The 18,846-nt window shown below is 36.3% G+C and overlaps 1 protein-coding gene across 25 annotated transcripts in view; it reads right to left on the reverse strand.

Annotated features, from left to right (window-relative positions):
• Positions 1–18,846, reverse strand: part of ablim1b (actin binding LIM protein 1b) — a 155,346-nt gene that overhangs the window by 39,540 nt on the left and 96,960 nt on the right. For all 25 annotated transcript variants that reach the window (XM_088635884.1, XM_088635887.1, XM_088635882.1 and 22 more), the window contains 2 exons: positions 12,876–13,002; positions 11,044–11,137 (listed from right to left, as the gene is read on the reverse strand). In XM_088635884.1, the coding sequence (XP_088492010.1) occupies positions 11,044–11,137; positions 12,876–13,002 (221 nt within the window). The remainder of the gene's footprint in view (positions 1–11,043; positions 11,138–12,875; positions 13,003–18,846) is intronic.

Genomic DNA, 18,846 nt, shown 5'->3' on the forward strand with positions numbered 1-18,846 from the left:
TATTATTAGAAAGTCTAATTTCGTTTGATTGTCTTATCTAGTAGGAAAAGTAGCAAAAAAAGTCAGGATTATGGATATAACAAATGTTTTGGAATTGGAATTGTATCTGGAAAGTAAGATCCCTCATTGCAAGTCAAGAACCCTGAACTTCTAAGTTTCCTTTGTTTATCTGACATTCTGCCAGTTCCTATTGAACAATTTGAGTTCCCCATCAGAAGTTATGGGTAAATGGGTAGTGTTGGCTGGGTGTCTGTGGGACCAAGCACAAGCAGAGAGGTCTGTGATACAGATGGTCTGGCAATGCACATTTGTTGGGGGGTGTGGCCCAGCAACAGGCCCAAGAGGTCACTGAAACAGTCAGGATGAATAACAATTTATTTCTGAGTGAAAAATTGATTCAGAAAGAAAACGGTCAAAGGAAATTAATTTAGATACATGAAAGAAAAGCAATGACCCTACAGAAAACAGGTATGAACAAGGAACCCTTTAAATGTTTTACTTATACTACTTTGTATTACATAGACTTATCAACCCTTCATTGAACAAAGTTTACAAATCTAGGTTACCATCTAGGTTAATTGACTGCAAGTATCAAATTGACCCATGAATCTCCTCCAGACAGTTCTTAAAAGAAACCAAGGTACAGACTTTAATATGGTTGAGTAGTTTAACCTTTTTTAACCTGTTTAACCTTTAGTTTAAAGCTGAGTCTCCCGTTCTGAGTTCTTGTTCTGAGTTTGTGTACTGGTTCTTGTTTGAGATTGTGAAGAAGCCCATTGCTTTGACTTTGTCAATGCCTTTGAAGATTCTGAATTCTTTAATTGCGTTCCCTCATTTTCTACACTCTTCAAAACTAAACTCCTGTTCTTTGAGCCTAGCAGTGTAGGATATTTCTTTAAGCCTGGAAATTAAGCCTAGGAATGTCGCCTCTCACTATTCTGGACATTACAGAGAAGCAATATCTTTTCATTGTATCGGTTACCAATACTGTACACTATTCTAAACAATTAAAGTGTGCCCAGTAGAAAAGCCACTTAACAAACTTGTAAAATACAACCATTACCTTTTAAAATCACATTCAAACAGCTATGCTTCTTTCTTGAATGGCTTTCAAGAATCAAAGAAAACCTAAAATGTTCTTTGGCATTTTTCTGTGAATAAATCCACTTTTGAGGTTATTCTATCCTTAAATTCAGACCTTGCTTTGAAACCATTGAGGCTTCAAGGTTTTACAATCTTACTATTCATTCTTCTTCTGTATGCCCCTTGCTAAATAGTAAAAGATACTGTATGTAAAAAAGTGTAGTATTTTGCATTAAACTCACAAGAGGAAACAATGAATCTTAAAAAGCCACAAGATAAATAATCAAATGAAGCTGTTAAGCAATTTTTTTAACGCATTGCTTGTTTCACAAACTAACAGATAAGGGACAATTCATCCATCCATTTGAATTTTAAATTTTGTCACAATATCCTTCATGGTGCTATACTTAAATGACACCTATTATTTTCCTGCTTATTCCTGTTTTACTTAACTCTGCATCAACCGCAAATTATTCTGAAAACACAATGCAAAGCAATACACACAAAAATGACACTTGGTGTGGTGTTATTTTTATAGTAATTTTTCTATTGTTTATTTACAGTCTGTTGTTAATATACTGGAAAAAGGACTGTAAGGCATTGGCAACACATTGTGTTGTAAATGACTTTATTGTAGATATTAGGCTCAGGCCCCCATCAAGACAGTCTTATCTACTGTACAGTACATCTAGACTAAAATGAGAATAAAGCAGCAGCAACATACTAAAAGAATAACATACCAATTAAAGGTTATCAGAGCCTCTCTTTATTCAGCACACACAAATAAGACTAAGTAGTACCAGATGTTACTTCAGCAGATCCCTGTTTTCTCTACGGGATTTACAAATCCCAAAATAAACTAATGTGCCAGATATCCTGCTGCCAATGAGATGTTCAACAAAGCTAAACAACCAGTTAGTACTGCCAGTAGGACCAACAGCAGACTTCCCACCTGCCTTTCCTCATCCACAGAGATGCATGCTTTTTTTCTACTTTCATCCCATTAAGATAGACAGATAACACCCTGCACATATACAGTACTGTAAGCTGCAATTATTAGGTCACAAGAAAACAAGCGGATAAAACTTCATTTCTGCACTATGCTACAGAACATGTGCCAATCACAACTGCAATATATATTTTTCCAAACATATATAATTCTAAGCAGGACTCACGGTGACAACGCAAAATGACACAATGAGTTGGGAATTTCATTATGTACCGGTAAATGGGGATGCTTACAATAAGCAGTGCCCCATCCTTCTAATGATAAATTTCCTTAGCAATGAACATTTTCAGTAAGTAGGTGGCTCTGCCACCACAACTTCTGCCTCTTGTAAATTTATTCTGAAAATTTGGATTTAGTCAATCATTTACTAATACCCACATTCACTTAAAACCTCATCTTCTTGAGGTGATGGCCATGTTTTATTGGTAACCAAGGAAACAGAAGAGGACTACAGAAACCTAAGGGAACTTTCACATTTATTATCTGAGGTGGCACTGCTGCAGACAGCCTGGTACTGGCCCCGTGCCAAGAAGACTCAAGTTCCCATAGTAACAAATTCTGAAGGGTGTAGTCCTCCCTCTGACAATAACAGAGAAATAGCATTTCTAGATATTAATCACAGGAGGTAATAACAAGGATTCTATCACGCCATGGTAAAGGACATCTGTACCAACAAGTCTAATGATATGGAAAGGTGATTAATATTTCACTTTGTACTTTTTAAGTTACCCTCTGACTTTGCAACAAACAGTCTTTAGAACTTACAGTATACCTGTGATCTACACACTGGCTTAATTAGTAAACTTAATACATTTGCAAATTAACCAAAAACATGATCAGTGACAAAAACTACAGATTCAGTAGGGTTGTAGGAGTCTGGAAGAAGTTACCCTGTAATGTTGTTGAAGCCCAGTTTCTGGCATCTTTGAAGAAATGGCTGGATGAGATCCTTGAACTAAAAAGCTACAGTCCTAACAAACAAGGTAGATGGGCAAGGTGGCTTCAAATTAAAAACATAGAGACATGATTCAAGATTTGCAAGACACCTGTCAAGCACACTTTTAAGCAGACAAATGCAAGGTGATATATGCAGGTAATACAAATGTACTCTATAAATATGGTGGCACTGAGGTTAGTGATGCCAGACTGATTTTATGTTCACTCATCACCATCCTGTTCATTGTCCTGTGGAAAATCAAGCAAAAAGAAAATCAACAAAATGCTAGATCATGTAATGAGAGGTGTGGAATGTAAACAAAGGAAGTAATGCTAAACTCTTCACTAGCAACCCTAAGTTTAATTCAGGGTGGAGACAGTGTGAACAAAGTGGTAATTCAAGCATGACCCAGGTTGCTCATGCAAGTGTCTTGCTCAGCAGGAAATTCTTCAATTTGCCATAACATATGTATAGATCAAAAAACATGTACTAGTTAGACCTCATGTAGAAGACGGTGTGCAATTCTGGTTGTAACACTATAAGAACATCTCAGCCTTCAAAGTTTTCAAACAGCAACCACCATAACTTACACACTGATTAAATAACTGAATCTTATCAATTTTGAAGATTGAACATTTCAACTTTTCATAATCCTGACAAAATCAATCCAACAGTTTTATTTATGCTCAGCAGCAAACAAGGTCTCAATTAAACTTTATAAAAAAGCGTATTTAGAACAGAAAAGGGAGGAACTTTTTTACATAAAAGGTGGTGGGTGTGGAACAGTCAGCCAAGTCATATAAGTTTAAGACATTTCCCAGGGAACCTTAAAGAAACAGCTTGATGAGAGACTGAGATCAACAAGCGTGAAGGGCTGAATGCCCTCTTCTTGTTTGTAACCATCTAATGTTCTTAACTGTGTTCCAAGGGACAAGATTAAATCATCGAAAGTAAGCATCTCTGAAGTGTTTTGGAATGAGCAGCAGCTGGGGCTGATGTAACATGATTTTAGTTAACAGGCGTCTTGTGATTTTCATCATGAGTCATTTATTAGGCGGAGATTCTAATAGCTTTATTGAGCTTACAGTTTGGTTCAGCTCAATTTGTAGCAAAAATGTTCTGAGAAAAAAAACCTTTTAAATTAGACCTGAGAATACACTGATATTTTCAACTGTGGATGAATGAAGATGATGCTGAAACTGTACATCAGGCTTTATCTATAGTATATTAAGACTAATGAAGAAAAAGTGACAGTTGTACTTTGTAGGAAAAATCATTTAATAAAAAATTGAGGAAAGGCATTTGAGATAGATCTAGATGTACAGTATCTGACAACTGACATAAAAATAACATACAAGTGCAACAACAGATGTTTTGGAATTGAGTAAGCAGTAGTAGAGGTCAAAATGATTTATTCCTGGACTAGCTGACACACTATGAGGTTTGGGAAGGAAATCAGGAATTTTAGTTTCATAATTCAAAGTGTACCAAATGCAACAATCCAGCAACACTAGCTTGTAGTTTTACAAAGGTGATGAGATCTATTTACTGCAATCAATGTTTTTAATCAAATAATACAGGAAGTGGTGTATCAAGTGTTATTCTCTAAAGTTGTTGGTATCTTTATACCTTAAGTGTCACTTCTTATGCTAATCTTCATGCCTGACATGTTAAGGCAAAATGGGCTCACTTTCTTCTTTTTGTGTTCCATCCTCAACACGTCTGAGTGCTGACTTCTTTCAGCCTAATGTCAAGGCTAAATAAACTATTGTTCAATTCATCAGATACAGCACCTGCAGCACAGAAGCACAAACTACCACTCCCACAGACAAGACTGCATTTGCACAAGTTGTACTGCATGCCTTCTAATTTTGGCAAGACTGGACACATTTCAGAAGTAGACATGCTACTCAACTAGCTTGACAGAAGTGGAGTGCTTCAGAGAGTGAGCTTCATGTTCACGTCCTCAGATCTCTCCTTCAGCTGTGTGTTTAATCCAACCCAAATAAACAAATAACCTCTCATTAATACTTCAAAGCCTGACACCGAAATATTCTAGATGAAGCAGCCTCAGTTTATCCCTGCAGTTAAATTCCTTCAGAATCACAGCCTTGAAAAATTACAATCTTACTATATTCATGCAAGGATAATTACAGTGACAGGCAAGAGTGTTTCTTGCCTTTAAAAATAACACTCCTACTCGTGGCTCGGACCTTCAGTTCATTTTGAAATTGTGCTAAGACTACTACAGCTACAGAATGAGGGGAAGAACATGAATCACTTGCTGTAGTGGAAAATACTACATTTTCCGGTGTTCTCAAGCACCTGTCGGCTTACTGTTTTACCCATCTTACGTACAGTATGCTATCAGTACAGATTCTCAGCAGAGATTCTTTATTTTTATTGTTGTTCACCTTCTGTTATCTTTAAGATGTTTATCCAGAGGAGATAGCTGATCCCTGCAACTACAATCTGCCTAAAAGATTTAAATATATATTCTGTATATACCATGTGAATATTGGAACAAATAAACTGCGTTCCCTATTTATGAAAATTACATTGAAAATGAAATTTTTCCTAATTCCATAGAAAAATAGTGGAAAATTTATCATTTCTTTTCTCATTTCTTTCTGTACAGTACACAAAGAACACATATAATGCTGTTATTGTGTATTATGTTTCCCATTATATTTAGTATAAATAAAAGTATACACCACCTAAATTGCGGCTATGCTTTGCTATTTAGCATATCAAAACCCCTTACCTTTCTGCAGGATTTCTCTACTTTCCTCTTCACTGGCTGAAGCTGTGTATCACCAAATTGTGTGCTGAAACACAATCCGCCTAGATGTCGCCCACCCGTTCTCAGGGCTCACCCTACATAAGCTTTAACAGCCAAGCCTGTTCTCTGCTTTTCTTCTTTTTTGCAGAAAAGAAAAAAAAAAAACAACCACTGCCTACAAACCTAGTAGGAAAAGAGTCTCATTCTCCACCTATTCAATTTTAACATGTTCCAGTCACCACTGGATTATTCCACTGCTATAAGAGAGGGGAGTTCTTTTATTTACTTGTAATGGGAAGGTACCATTTCTTAGTACTCATGCATGCTGATGTGACTGTTGCTTGATAGAGCAGACAGGCTTCCCTCTCCTGGGATCAAGCTGCAGCCTACAAAGAGGCAGATGTTAACATATGAGGGAAGTGAAAACTTTCTCCCTGAACAACTGCATTTTTCCCATTAAATGTTATGCAAAAATTGTTTGTCATTTTTATTGTGGTATATAGGCATTTCCTAATTGAAATACCAGAAATTGTTTGGAAAACTGTGAACAACAAGGAAAGGCAACAGTTTAGTCACAGAGACATGTTCAAATACCTCATGCATATTCCCTGTATCTGTTAAGCAGATAAAATAGGCCATGCAAGTAGTGTAGAAAGGAGTACCTTGAGAGTTAAAAGAGAAAAGTTTGAACATGTAATCAAGATAGCAGAAAAGTACTTTGAATACTGTTGAAATACACAACTAATTTCCATATAGTGTTCATTACATTAATAGAAAGCATTTGTGTTATTCAGCTAGTGATGACAAAGATTTAATTCTACCTGTCTGATATTTCCTGCTTTCACCTTTTTACAATAAGTTGTATAGACATAATGTAGAACAGCATACAGCAGGACACCGGCTGAGATGTTTTAAATGGAACTACCTCAGAAGGCCAATTGTCTATCAGCATTCCATGGAATATCTATAGACATCTTTGAAAACCAAAATGCAACTAACTTCTGTTAGAAAATGAAGTGAAAATAAAATGGCACCCAACCAAAGAGGTGGCAATTGCGGGTGGAATAAAAAAAAATGTGGGTGGAATATCTGAATGAATCAGAAGGGTTCAAAAATATCACACTGGCGATTATATTCATTCATGCCCAGTTCCCTTAGCTGCACCTGCATATTGCATGAGGAATGAGGGTATGTTGCTGATCACATCCCTGGCAGGACTCTCAATGCCAGTATGACTAGTCCCACAGGAAGCATTATACTGTGTTCTGTAATCCCATAGGCATTAGGAGGATAAATACACTGGGTAGGCTCTACCTCACTGTCCCACAGTAACTCCACTTAAGAAGCTGCTGAACTGACCTCAGAAGTCAAGAGCATTAATCAAATGGCCACCAAGTTTAAAGGGTCATCTGGTTACAGAATGAAATTTTTGGGCTCCTGTCTTTCATTGCGGACAATACACTACATTGGATGCAGGTAAGAGCAAACTCTGTGTCAGTGCAGTATACACCAAAACAAGAGCTTTGAATGTTAAAATTAAGACATCTAGACAGTGCTTGAGTAAAAGGTCCTGTTAAACTGACTTAAATGAAGACGTCTTTGGATTGTTTTTTTTTTAGTTAGTATAATCTTAGATAAACAGCTGGCCAAACTTCAAACATTATGTACTGTAATGCTTGCTTACATTACCCCAACTTCCAGCACTGCCAGTGTCTTACACTGCGGAGACTGGAACTTCATTGCTTCCTGAATAGCCACAGGACTGTCCTGCACTGGTTCACAATCTGCCAGAGAATTTGCTCTGTATTGTCTGGACAATGCCTTAAAAACAGGGATGTTATAAAATAAGATTATAGAAAATAATATAATAGATAATATAGTAAAAGCTTTATTCACCTTCACAGAAATGTATTAAGAACATAAACATGATACTCCTTCCTGCGATTCACCATGTGAATAACAATAACAATAACAGCTTAACAGGTTTAAAGCCCTTACAACATGTTCTGCTGGTTGAAATTTAAATAAAAAGGTATTGCTGACAAACATCATGGCACTTTTTAACATGTATAAGGTTGTTTCATACTGTTTTGTGAAGGTTTAGTCAAACACCTGTTTAATAACTGAAGTGTCTCATCAGTCACATGCTCTGGTCTTAATAGGTAGATTCTTGTATTTATGTAAAGATATTCTTGAGCTTGACAGAGTGTGTAGTAATTAAACATAATTTAATAAATCAATATACAGGACATAAAATCTGTGCAATGGCTAATTTTTAAATAGAGGTTGTCACTTAAGTACTAAGTTGCTTTCATTAACAAATTTCAGTGGTTTAATGGGAAAAAGTTTTTAAATGCCAGCTACAAACTATTTCTGGTTCAAGGAATGTTATATCATTATATTAAGACCACTGGCAGGTAGTAAAGTGTATCCTACATTTTCCAGGCAATTTGAAATATGAATAATGTTTTATTCATTATTCATCATTATTTCATTGTGGATATTTATTGCCCACAGGCTTTTCAGCAATTGAAATAGCCTTTGGTTAAAAAGGAAATACTATTTCACTTTCTTTAAAACTCAGAAATTTGTGTTATATTGAAGTACCAGCAATAATATTGTAACTGAATCTAATGTGTCCAAACTAGCAGTGCTACAGTAGATGCAGCCATGCTAGCAATAATCACTGTCTGCATCCCAGGACAAAAGGTAATTTTCCACTTAAGGTCTTAAGCTTATACAAGATGACACTGATATGTTTATTTGTAAATTAGAAACTAAAATGTGGTCTTTAAAAAACAGAGTAACATTTAACTGAAAATGCTTCAAAGCTAAAAAAAAGAGCTAAAAACCTAAGGAGCTAGCTTTTTGTGTATTTTCAACAGATGCTTTCCAGAAAGGAATAATTGCAAAACACCTGCAAATACATAAAGAACCTATAACTACAAATAATAGATATTTACAACATATATGAATGGATCTCCAACCCCACTCCTAAAGAACTCCAATGTGGATAGGTCTAAGGATACAAACACATCTCCTGCATTTCTTTCTATACAGTATATAGAAAAAAAATCTAACAGTAACATTTCAGCATGTGGATTGCAAAGGAACAACAAGTTGTTAATATCCATACAGAAAAAGTGAAAGGTTAAATACTGTATTCTTTTCTTCGTTCTTTATACTTCTCAGCATGGGACTATTGTCTGCTTGTTTCTAACAGTAAACACTTTTTGAAGATGCACATGAAATGAGACATGAAGTGCTGGCCTTAGAAAGACCATAGTCCATATTACAGCAGCGCCACCATACTTCTTGTAGAATCCCACCAGGAAAGGCTGCAAAAGGGCAGCAGCCTTACCCCTCTGTTGCATTTCTTTTGCAATGAGAACAAAACAGGATGTGGGAATTTCCTCCCTCCACAGGTTGAGCCTATCTCGCTCCATAAGGCTGTAACGTCAAAGAGCTTCAGTGGGACTGTTCAGATAATGGTATCCAGACATCCCATAAGAGTCCTGGCTCAGAGCCACAGAAACTGTCACCTTAGCAAAAACATGGCTTGATCAGACTACATGATCATTTAACAAAGTCCATTTCTGCAAAAAATCAATCAACATATGTTCTTGTTATACTGTGTTATATGTGCTCTTAACCGTGTGGATCTTTTAGTGTTTATTAATGACTTACCCAGTTGTACCTCAACACTTTCATTAGGTACTGTACAGTACAACAGTACATACTGACCTCGGATTTATACTGAATATTTTCAGATGCTTTTTGTCATCTGTACCTATTAGAAAAAGGTTCCATAAGACTGCCATTTTTCAGTCTACAAGTTGCTTTGACACTAATAGATCAACCTAGCTTCATCTACATCTTCATCTACAAAAATACGTGGAAGTTTCAAAAGGACATGAAAAATAAGTTACTTGTTGCAAAGACCAATGCAATCTAGCTAACAAATACGAGCATATTGAAGTATTCAAAATCTCATTCTGACCACTATTTTAGGAGTTACATTTGCAGCTTTGTGGGTTTTGTAGAAATCTGCAAAATTAACCTGCAAACTATAAAATCTGCAACACAATAAAAGAGGATTCTTCTTTCTAAACCTTATAACACTAGTACAATCTTAGCAGATAACTGATTGACAAGGTACTTTACTAGATTGCTCTAGTAAAATATGCACACACCCGAAGAAGGCTCCACAGCCGAAACGTTGTGTTTTTCTTTTCAGCATGGAATAAACCTTTACGTGTTCCTTGGAGGCCTACACATGCTGATGCAGCTCTCTACTTGAACTATCTAAAATATGTAGCTGTATGAATGGATATAAATGCCACTTTGAATAAAAACATAAGCCAAATAACTGCAAAATGGTAGAAAGGGATTCGGTGTTGGTTGTAATAGCTGCTATTGTATAAACTTTCTCTGATGTGCTAAAAGGAGTGAAGTGCAATTCACTTCACATGCAATGCACAATTTATTTTCTGGTTACTGAAATTTCACATTCAAGCTCCCTGTATGTGCGTACACTTGCTCATTTAAAAAGACAATGTTCAAATATTGCCCAAGACACAAATTACAACACATAGAGTTCATTTCCAGACAAAGGGGAAATCAACCAGTTTTTCTTTCAGCTGAATCACGAGAATACAAGGTACATTTTGTAGTTAAATGCACTAAGTTACCATGCAAATATAAGGGATGAACTGAAACCACACTAGGCACATAGTATTTGTTTAAACTCTTTTTTCCATTAAAGCCAAAGGTGCCTTTGATTAACAAATGAACTATCTAGTTGAGAATATAATATTTCATGCACATTGGAAGCTGGTGAATTTCATAAGCTGAGTCAAAAATATGGTATTATTTTTAGTCTGCCAAACTGGAGACTATCACAGACCAGAAGTGTTCCACTGAACCGCACAAAGTCAGTACTATGTGCATTATCAGCCACTACCACCTCAGATTAAACAATGACCTGCAAATGTCTTTAGTGCTGTTTTTCTTTTTTCTCTCCAATTAGCTGCCTATTCTGTTTATATATAAAAAAACTCCTCAAGTTAGAGTATCTTGTACTGCATACTGAACATGTACTGGCTTACACTTACAGTACACTTACCTTTTTTATTTGTGTGTTCATTAAGGCCTAAACATCTGAACCCTTTAAATTCAGAATGTTGAAACCAATAACCATCAGAATAAAGTATCAAGAGCTGTTAGCTGTACCTCAAGGACTTTTCCAGTGATGAACTGATGACAGGCCTCACACTGGACTCCGAAGTGAATCTGATAGTCCTTTTCACAGTAAGGAGCACCATCCCTACGAAGGAAAGACAATAGTTCTCAGAGACAGGGCCTATGGGAATTGTCAACATACAGTAGCTAACTAGGAAACAATGCATTTAAAAACACCTAGCACGGCACTGGTTTGCTTTAAATAAATTTATTCTTCTAAAGATGAAAGGTCAGAATCAAGGGATTGCTGGAAAAATACATAAGAAAGGTTACAAATGAGAGGAGGCCGTTTGGCCCATCTACAGTAACCCCAAAGTACTTTGTTATGTGAAAACAGAAGTGATAGATCAAAAATATATTTATGTTTTTTATAGGAGACAAAGGAAATGAGTATCACCATGGCGCTGCTAGAAATTAGTTTCAATTAGATTAGCTGCAAGTCATACGTGTCTCACGTTGCTTTAGAAGCACTGTGTAGAGGAGCAAACAATGAGAAAGTGTGGCGATTTTCCACAACAACTTAAGGGACTACTTGTTAACCAAGTGCAAAATTAAAGGACTTTAATCTGAAAGAAAAAGTAGCTCAAAGGCTTGCCGTATTAAAATGGGCAACCTTTCACAAAGTAGGAATAGCAAAGCCCTTTCATACCTGGGGCATAGCCATTTTTTGTTTAGTCAAGAATCAAGGCCAAGCTACCACTTGCTCCTGTCTTGGTGCTAGGCTTTGAGCTTGATGCTGCATCATACATGTTGTTAAATAATGCAGGAATCCGTTACGTGGAGAAAGTTATCAGAGGCTCACAAGAGAGAAAACAAACGAAGACAAATAGCACCACCTACTGGGTTGTAGTAACCCTACATGTTCTTTGGGGACAGGGACCAGTTGATTCACTTTGCCACAAAAAATGTTGTGTGGGAACAATCGAAAGTCTCTTGTATTTGAGGCTCTAAGAGGCAGACCATGTTAATGACACATTTATGGTTAATCATGGAAATTTACAAGCAAACGTCGTACTTCTACCATGGTTTTCCTTTACATTTTACAGCAAATCTCCAAGTGGTAACTACAGTATGGCATCATATGGCTATATTACACTTTTAATGATGTGGTTGATCAAGATTGCCCTTAACACATGATTTACCGAGATAATTCTTGGTGAGTATAGTCTAGTATGTTAAAGCACAAAGAATGTAACCTGAGAACTCCAGACTCAGGTCTTCACCTTTGCCGATGTCCAGGTTCCATGCAATGGGTGAGAGACTTTATTTTGTGAGCAGCACCACAACTGTTGAGTTCACAGCCCAAATCCCTTAACTCTGGAGATTCTGTGACTGCTGACATTTTCAGACTTGCTTAAAGACCCATCTTTTCACTCAAGCTGTTAATGCATAATTCACAGTTACTCCTGGTTCACAAACGTGCTGTGTTTTTCCTCACTAATGTTTCCTGCTATCAAGTGTTTCACCGTTGGATACTGCTGAACAGCACTTAAAGAGTTTCTTCCAAAGCCCTGTGATACTATTATTTAAACGTGGACAAGCATGGCAAAATATGTGAAATACAACAGCTTACTCAAAAACATTTACTTTACAGTATGAATACACAGCCGGAAAAATAAATGCCACCTTTGCTACATATACTGTAGATAAAAACTTAATGGAAGCACGTTTAGTGTGGCCTTGTTGATAAAGTACATTCTCAATATCTAGGTGGCCATAAGAAGACTGGTTTGTGCATGGCATGCTTTTTATTTTGAAGTGTGAAATGCCCATAGAAAACCGAGAGAAACAATGCCATTAGTGGGGAAGCACTCAGTACTCACTTGCTGATGTATTCTCCAGTCAGGACCTTCCCACAGGCCTTGCACTTGAAGCAGCCCAGATGCCACTGTCTATCCAAGGCCAGGAGTGCCTGGCCATTCTTGATGTCTCTGCCACAGCCTGCACAGTCTGCAAAGCAAAGACGACACTCTTGTGTTAAACGCTGAAGATCCTTAACTATTTACAGTACTGCACATTGAGGGACCCACAGCTCTCAACAGCGAACTCCACATCGAGCAGAAGGCAATACAATGCCCTTGCGATTACAGTACCATTTATAAAGCAAAGCAACATTGGCATGTAATGAAAAACAGTTGCCGAGCAACAATAATATGAATTGGATTTTTGGGGTAAGTGTTTTGTATGCTTTTCTTTAACACAGCAAAAATCCATCTAGTTTTCATCTGCCAGTCTAGATGAAGGCCTCAGCAACAATAATAATCTTTAAGAAAATAAAATGTCAGCGTGTAAAAATGTTACATTACTTTTTGTACTCTTTCATCCTAGTAAATTGTAAAGGTAATGTAATCTTAATTCTCATCCGAACTACAGTATGCCTCTTATTACTTATAATAGTACGGAATCCTCCAATTCCAATTCCATTTGGTTCTACTGTATTTATTCTGTAGATAAGAATCAAATTAAGAGCACCCACAGTATTAATACAAGGGTAGTTTATGTAATGCAGCAATAAAGATTAAAGGACTCTAACCATAATCACTATTTTGCTATCCATGTTTTTTTTATTTATAGAAGTGACACTGTTATATCTCTTGAAATAAAGACTGAGCACACTCTAAACAGCTTTGGGTTAACAGTGCATCCACTGTTAAAACGCAACTCCCGCACCAGATACGTTGTAAATGTGAGGTAATAGTGTGCTGTTAGATGATGAAATCCAGATGGTTCTTTCTGGCAGTGTATAAGCAGATTGAATCCAGTTCTGTACCTGGTAAACAGATCTTTACATAAACTTCCTCCCTGACTTCCCTTCATGTAAAAATGACAGCTTCTAAAACTTAAACAATTTTTGGAGCCAGTGTGGAGGCCAGCATTTTCAACACTATTTCTCTTATTACTCTTTCTCTATCTTTGTTTTTTTTAACTTGTGAAACCCTCTCAATACAATTCATATGATTACAGGATTTATGTCATACATTAACACTAGGTGGCAGTAAAGACTATAAAAATGTGTTCTGTATGATCTGTCAACATCCAGTGAAAATCATATAATTTATATTGTTTGGTGCCTGAATTAATTCATCATAAAATGTGCTTGGGTTTTAAACATTTAAAAGTTTATTATTGTCAGCTAAGTGGCTACAGTTTGAACAGCCTTAAGCATAAAAAAATTAAATGGATTAATCAAGGTAAGACAAAGGCTAGATATCAAGTGTAATGTCACTGTTTTATAAAAAAATAAAACTCAGATCAGACCATTTCTAAATGTACTAAATTAAATGTATTTTTAGAGAATGCAACCTAAAAATGAACAGGCCTGTCATGTTTTATTTATGGTACTGCAAAAGCTTTTTAACATCCTCTGAAAAAAGGAAAGAAAAACATTTAAGCACACATGGTTTCTGCTAAAATAAGAGAGTCAAGGGGGACATAGCTATCCATAATTTATGGGAAAATGTGTGTTTTATTCATGAACCTATCATCAAATGCCCAGAAACCTATAGGAAATTGACTGTAATAAAAAGCAGCCCAAGTCTACATAAGACCTGAAGTGTTACCTATGCGTTTAATGCGAGCCCATGGCTGACTTTGTTCATGTGTCAAGCATGTGACAGCCAGCCCAGACAAGGACACATCACACCAGCTGCAAAACAACACTACCACAGGGCTTTTTCAAAGATGGACATAGAAAACCCAGTGCATGTTGATATTAAAACACAGATATGTATTTCTATGCAGTTCTATTATGAAAAAAACCTAGGGGATTGTTTTTTATAAGCAAGTGACAATCAACTTACAGTCCAAATATAATGCTGCTGTTCACAGAGGTTGGAATAAATCTAGGCCACAGCATTTGCTTTGTCTAGCTTTGCCAATTTCAAGAATGTAGAGCAGCTTAAAATGCAACATTGTTCTTCTCTTCCTTTGTATTACCGAAGTCAGAATAAATCCAGATAACGTCAACATTTCAATTTCAAACCTAATGAAATTATATTAAACAGGACTTGCATCTTAAAAATAAACAGTAATTTATTTTGCATATTTTTATGGCTGAAATACAAAGCTTATTTTCTTGAAAGTAAGGTGTGGTATTATTTGACATACAGTACTTGTGAATTATGATTTGGACATGGAATATAGAAGGTTCAAGGACATTGACAACCTTACATGTTGTGATTCAAGTTCTGAAAATCTATTACATTTATGTTAGTCCCCCCACTGTAATCTCTAAATACAATTTTCCCTAATTGGCCTACTGAATTCAATCTAAAGAGCTGCTCACTGATTAAAGGAGAGCTTCCTTGGTAACAGGCTGGGTGAAACAAAGAGACAAAGTGGTCCAGTGGTGGAAACAATACTTCTTGTGAGGGGTTAGTCTCTGCTAAGTAACTGGTGATGGTAATCATTGTATTATTAAGGTAAAAATAGATGCTTTCGAAATCATCTCTGATTTACAAATTTTAAGGCAAAAAAGCTTGATTTTTTCCCGTATGACAGTTTCACAAACCCTGTCTGTGCTATGGCCATCTGAGAAACACTCTATGAACCTTTATAATCAGATTGGCATTGCCATAAATGAGGAAATACAATTAGTCCTCAGAAAGGAAGGCACTGATGAGGTGTCTGAAGTCACTGCATGCACATCATCATCATCTGCTTTGCGTGATGAATTCTGTATCATGGGAATGCTAAAATAAAAATCACATAATTTTAACTGAGCCCAAAAAGCCAGGCCTTAGGCCAGGCCTTCCAAAATTAACAGAAAGCCCATAATCATGAACCATATTCTTATTAATTTCAATTATCTTGACTTCATCATACCCATGACTTCATCATACCCATAGTCTTAGTACAGTATATGATATGCCACAGTGCTCAGCAACATATCCTGCCACAGGTAAACACTGTTCTAGTCCAGTAGGGTTTTCAGAAGAAATATTATTCTGTAATGATCAGAAATGATGATGTTCAGCTCAGTGACCCAAATAACTTTTCTTTCAGGACTAGGTTTTCCAAAATAATTCTTCCTCTAAATATTCTAAAAGATGACATATGACAGTTTTAAAACTGACTACACTGACTACTATTTCTACATATAAGGAAATACGTTACAAAAAAGCTTTCCAATTTATACCCATGTTCAAATTCATTGTGTCTTTAGGTCTTTAGAGCTAAATATGTCATCACATTTACCATAAAGCTACTCCGTGAGTTCAGAGATTACAAAACAGCTATAATTTTATGTGCAATATAGATTGTAATAATAATAATAATAATAATAATAATAATAATAATAATAATAATAATAATAATAATTGCTTACACTTATATAGCGCTTTTTCTGGACACTCCACTCAAAGCGCTTTACAGGTAATGGGGACTCCCCTCCACCACCACCAATGGGATGAAGATAGACCCATTCCCTGTAGGAACTTCTATTGTTTAAAACAGACACCTGAAATAGGGAAGTCTTTAGATATCTAATAATGACACCCACCCTGCTGTGCCAAATTGCTTAATAAGCCACATTTCTCTGGCTTCCACTTCTTCTTTCACCCAGCTATTTACAACACTAGGGCTGAACACAACTGCAGAACAGCACCTCTTTGAAGGCCCTCTCCAAAGCAGTCAGAAACTTTAATCGCTTCTTGATGGAATGGTGATGAAAATCATGAAACACAAAAGGCTTAGTAGAGGGGTACACTTCTGAAATGGCGCTTTGATAAATGCACATGATAAAAGTGCAGGACATGAGCTGGTCTCTGTGTGCACTGGGTTGAAGTCTCAGGGGTCAGGGCTGGTTGCCCACGCTCCAATAAGCACAAATAGAGGCTGCCTCACTGCAGGATTTAACACTTGAGCAGCAACCCATTATGGAAGCAAATTAGAGCATTTTGGCATTTGGGAATGTGAGCATCTCTCATATTAATGTCCTTTTCATGGCAAAGCATCTGTCCATAAGATCAGACATGGAGGTTTTATTTTAGCAGCTTGGGCTCATATGTACAGCAACAATCAGGCACCTTCAACACTGCATAAAAAATATAAAAACTGACAAAGACGACTAGAATTCCTTCAATGGCTAGAATTCACTCAAATTCAAGAATTCCTTTGAAGCTGAAAGGCTAAAAACTACCTGTAGCAGGGAGAAAACACTAAGCTGTCATTTAATCCCTTAAAATGAAAAAATATTCATTTAGGGATTTTTTTTCTGTCAGAGTATTTACTGTACATCCATAATAAGCAAATCTTCTAGTTTCCATAAATGGATAAACTTATTTAAAAAAGTGTAAATTCGTCAATTAATTTGACCCCTTACAAATAAAGTATTTTAGAGTGCTATCTGAAAAGTATGATCTGGTAAACACAAAGAATCAGGATAATTGGTGGCTGACGTCATAAATCGTTTACCCAGTCAGGGACACAATGACCTTAACCAGGATGCCCATATAAATGACTCTTTGGATATATTATCCAAATACACTATTATACACTAATAGATCTATTGGCAAGGATTATTTGACCCATCAAGCTTTATTCTGTAAAGACTCAAGAATGGCAAGGTAGTGTCACAGTCATTCAGCAAAAACTAGTCTTTGCATCCAAAATTAAAGCAATGTCTTTAAACGGTAATTAATGTAAAGATTCAACTTAAATATATTGATTTGGGCGATCAATATTAAATAAAATATTGTATGGGTAATTAGCATATTCCTACAATTCCTTCAGCTTTGACATTTTTGGAATAAAATAACTAAAATACTAGAATTAAATGTGAATGTTCCATTTCATTTATTCACCAAAATTTTTTTAATTGGCGACTTTTCTGATTGTAAACTGACATCTCTTCATCCATCCATTTTCTAACCATTTCAGCAATGCAGGGGTGCAGTGGAGCCAGCACCTATTCTTGACAAGCAAAGTTTACCATGCGGAGTACACCTGGATGGGAAGCCCGTCCATTGCACGGCAGACACAGACAGAAGCCAATTAACCTATCAGTATGTCTTTGCACTGTGAGAGGAAACCAAAGCACCTACAGGAAACCCATGAAAACATGGGGAGAACACCATAAAGATAACAGCCCTGGTCCAGAATAAAACCCTGTGCCCCCGTATTGTGAGATAACACACGAACCACTGCACCACTATGCCACCCAACAATATACTGTCGAGACTACTATTTTAACATGTCTGGAAACTTATTGCAGCGTTAAGATTTTCTCACAACATTATTAATATTAATTGTCCACTTGCTTGGAATGTATGCAAAATATTTGTCCATGTGTGCCTGAAAAGTATTTTCACTTCCAATTCTGAATTTTTAATACCTTATTTTTTTTCCCCAATATACAGATCTAGTATATCCGAGATAGAAAGTCAAGATGTTTTTCTTCTTATTTATATCTTCTTAGTTATTCAAACCTCTGCAATGTTGAACTGAAACAACAAAAAAAACACATACTGAGAGATTAAAAATCTGATGATATTCTATTAGTTATCGAAGTTGTCTTGAAATAAAAAATAATCTTTCAAAAAGTTTACACCTGCTGCATATCAAAATGGACATTCTGTATATTATCCATCTTGCATCTATTGTTTTATGTACCTATATATCCTACCAAGCAAATACCATGACAATCCAAAGTGGTGATTTTAATAACTGAACTTGTCTTTTTTGTATATATACCTTCCAATCTTCTTTGTATCTATCTTTGAAGAAGCATGTCTGTGTCGACAGGTGTGTACATGGCAGAGTGACTGACAGGCGTATGGTATAGCTGATTTTTGA

Source organism: Lepisosteus platostomus, chromosome 6 (assembly GCF_059453375.1).
Source record: "Lepisosteus platostomus isolate fLepPlt1 chromosome 6, fLepPlt1.hap1, whole genome shotgun sequence".
Taxonomy (NCBI): domain Eukaryota; kingdom Metazoa; phylum Chordata; class Actinopteri; order Semionotiformes; family Lepisosteidae; genus Lepisosteus; species Lepisosteus platostomus.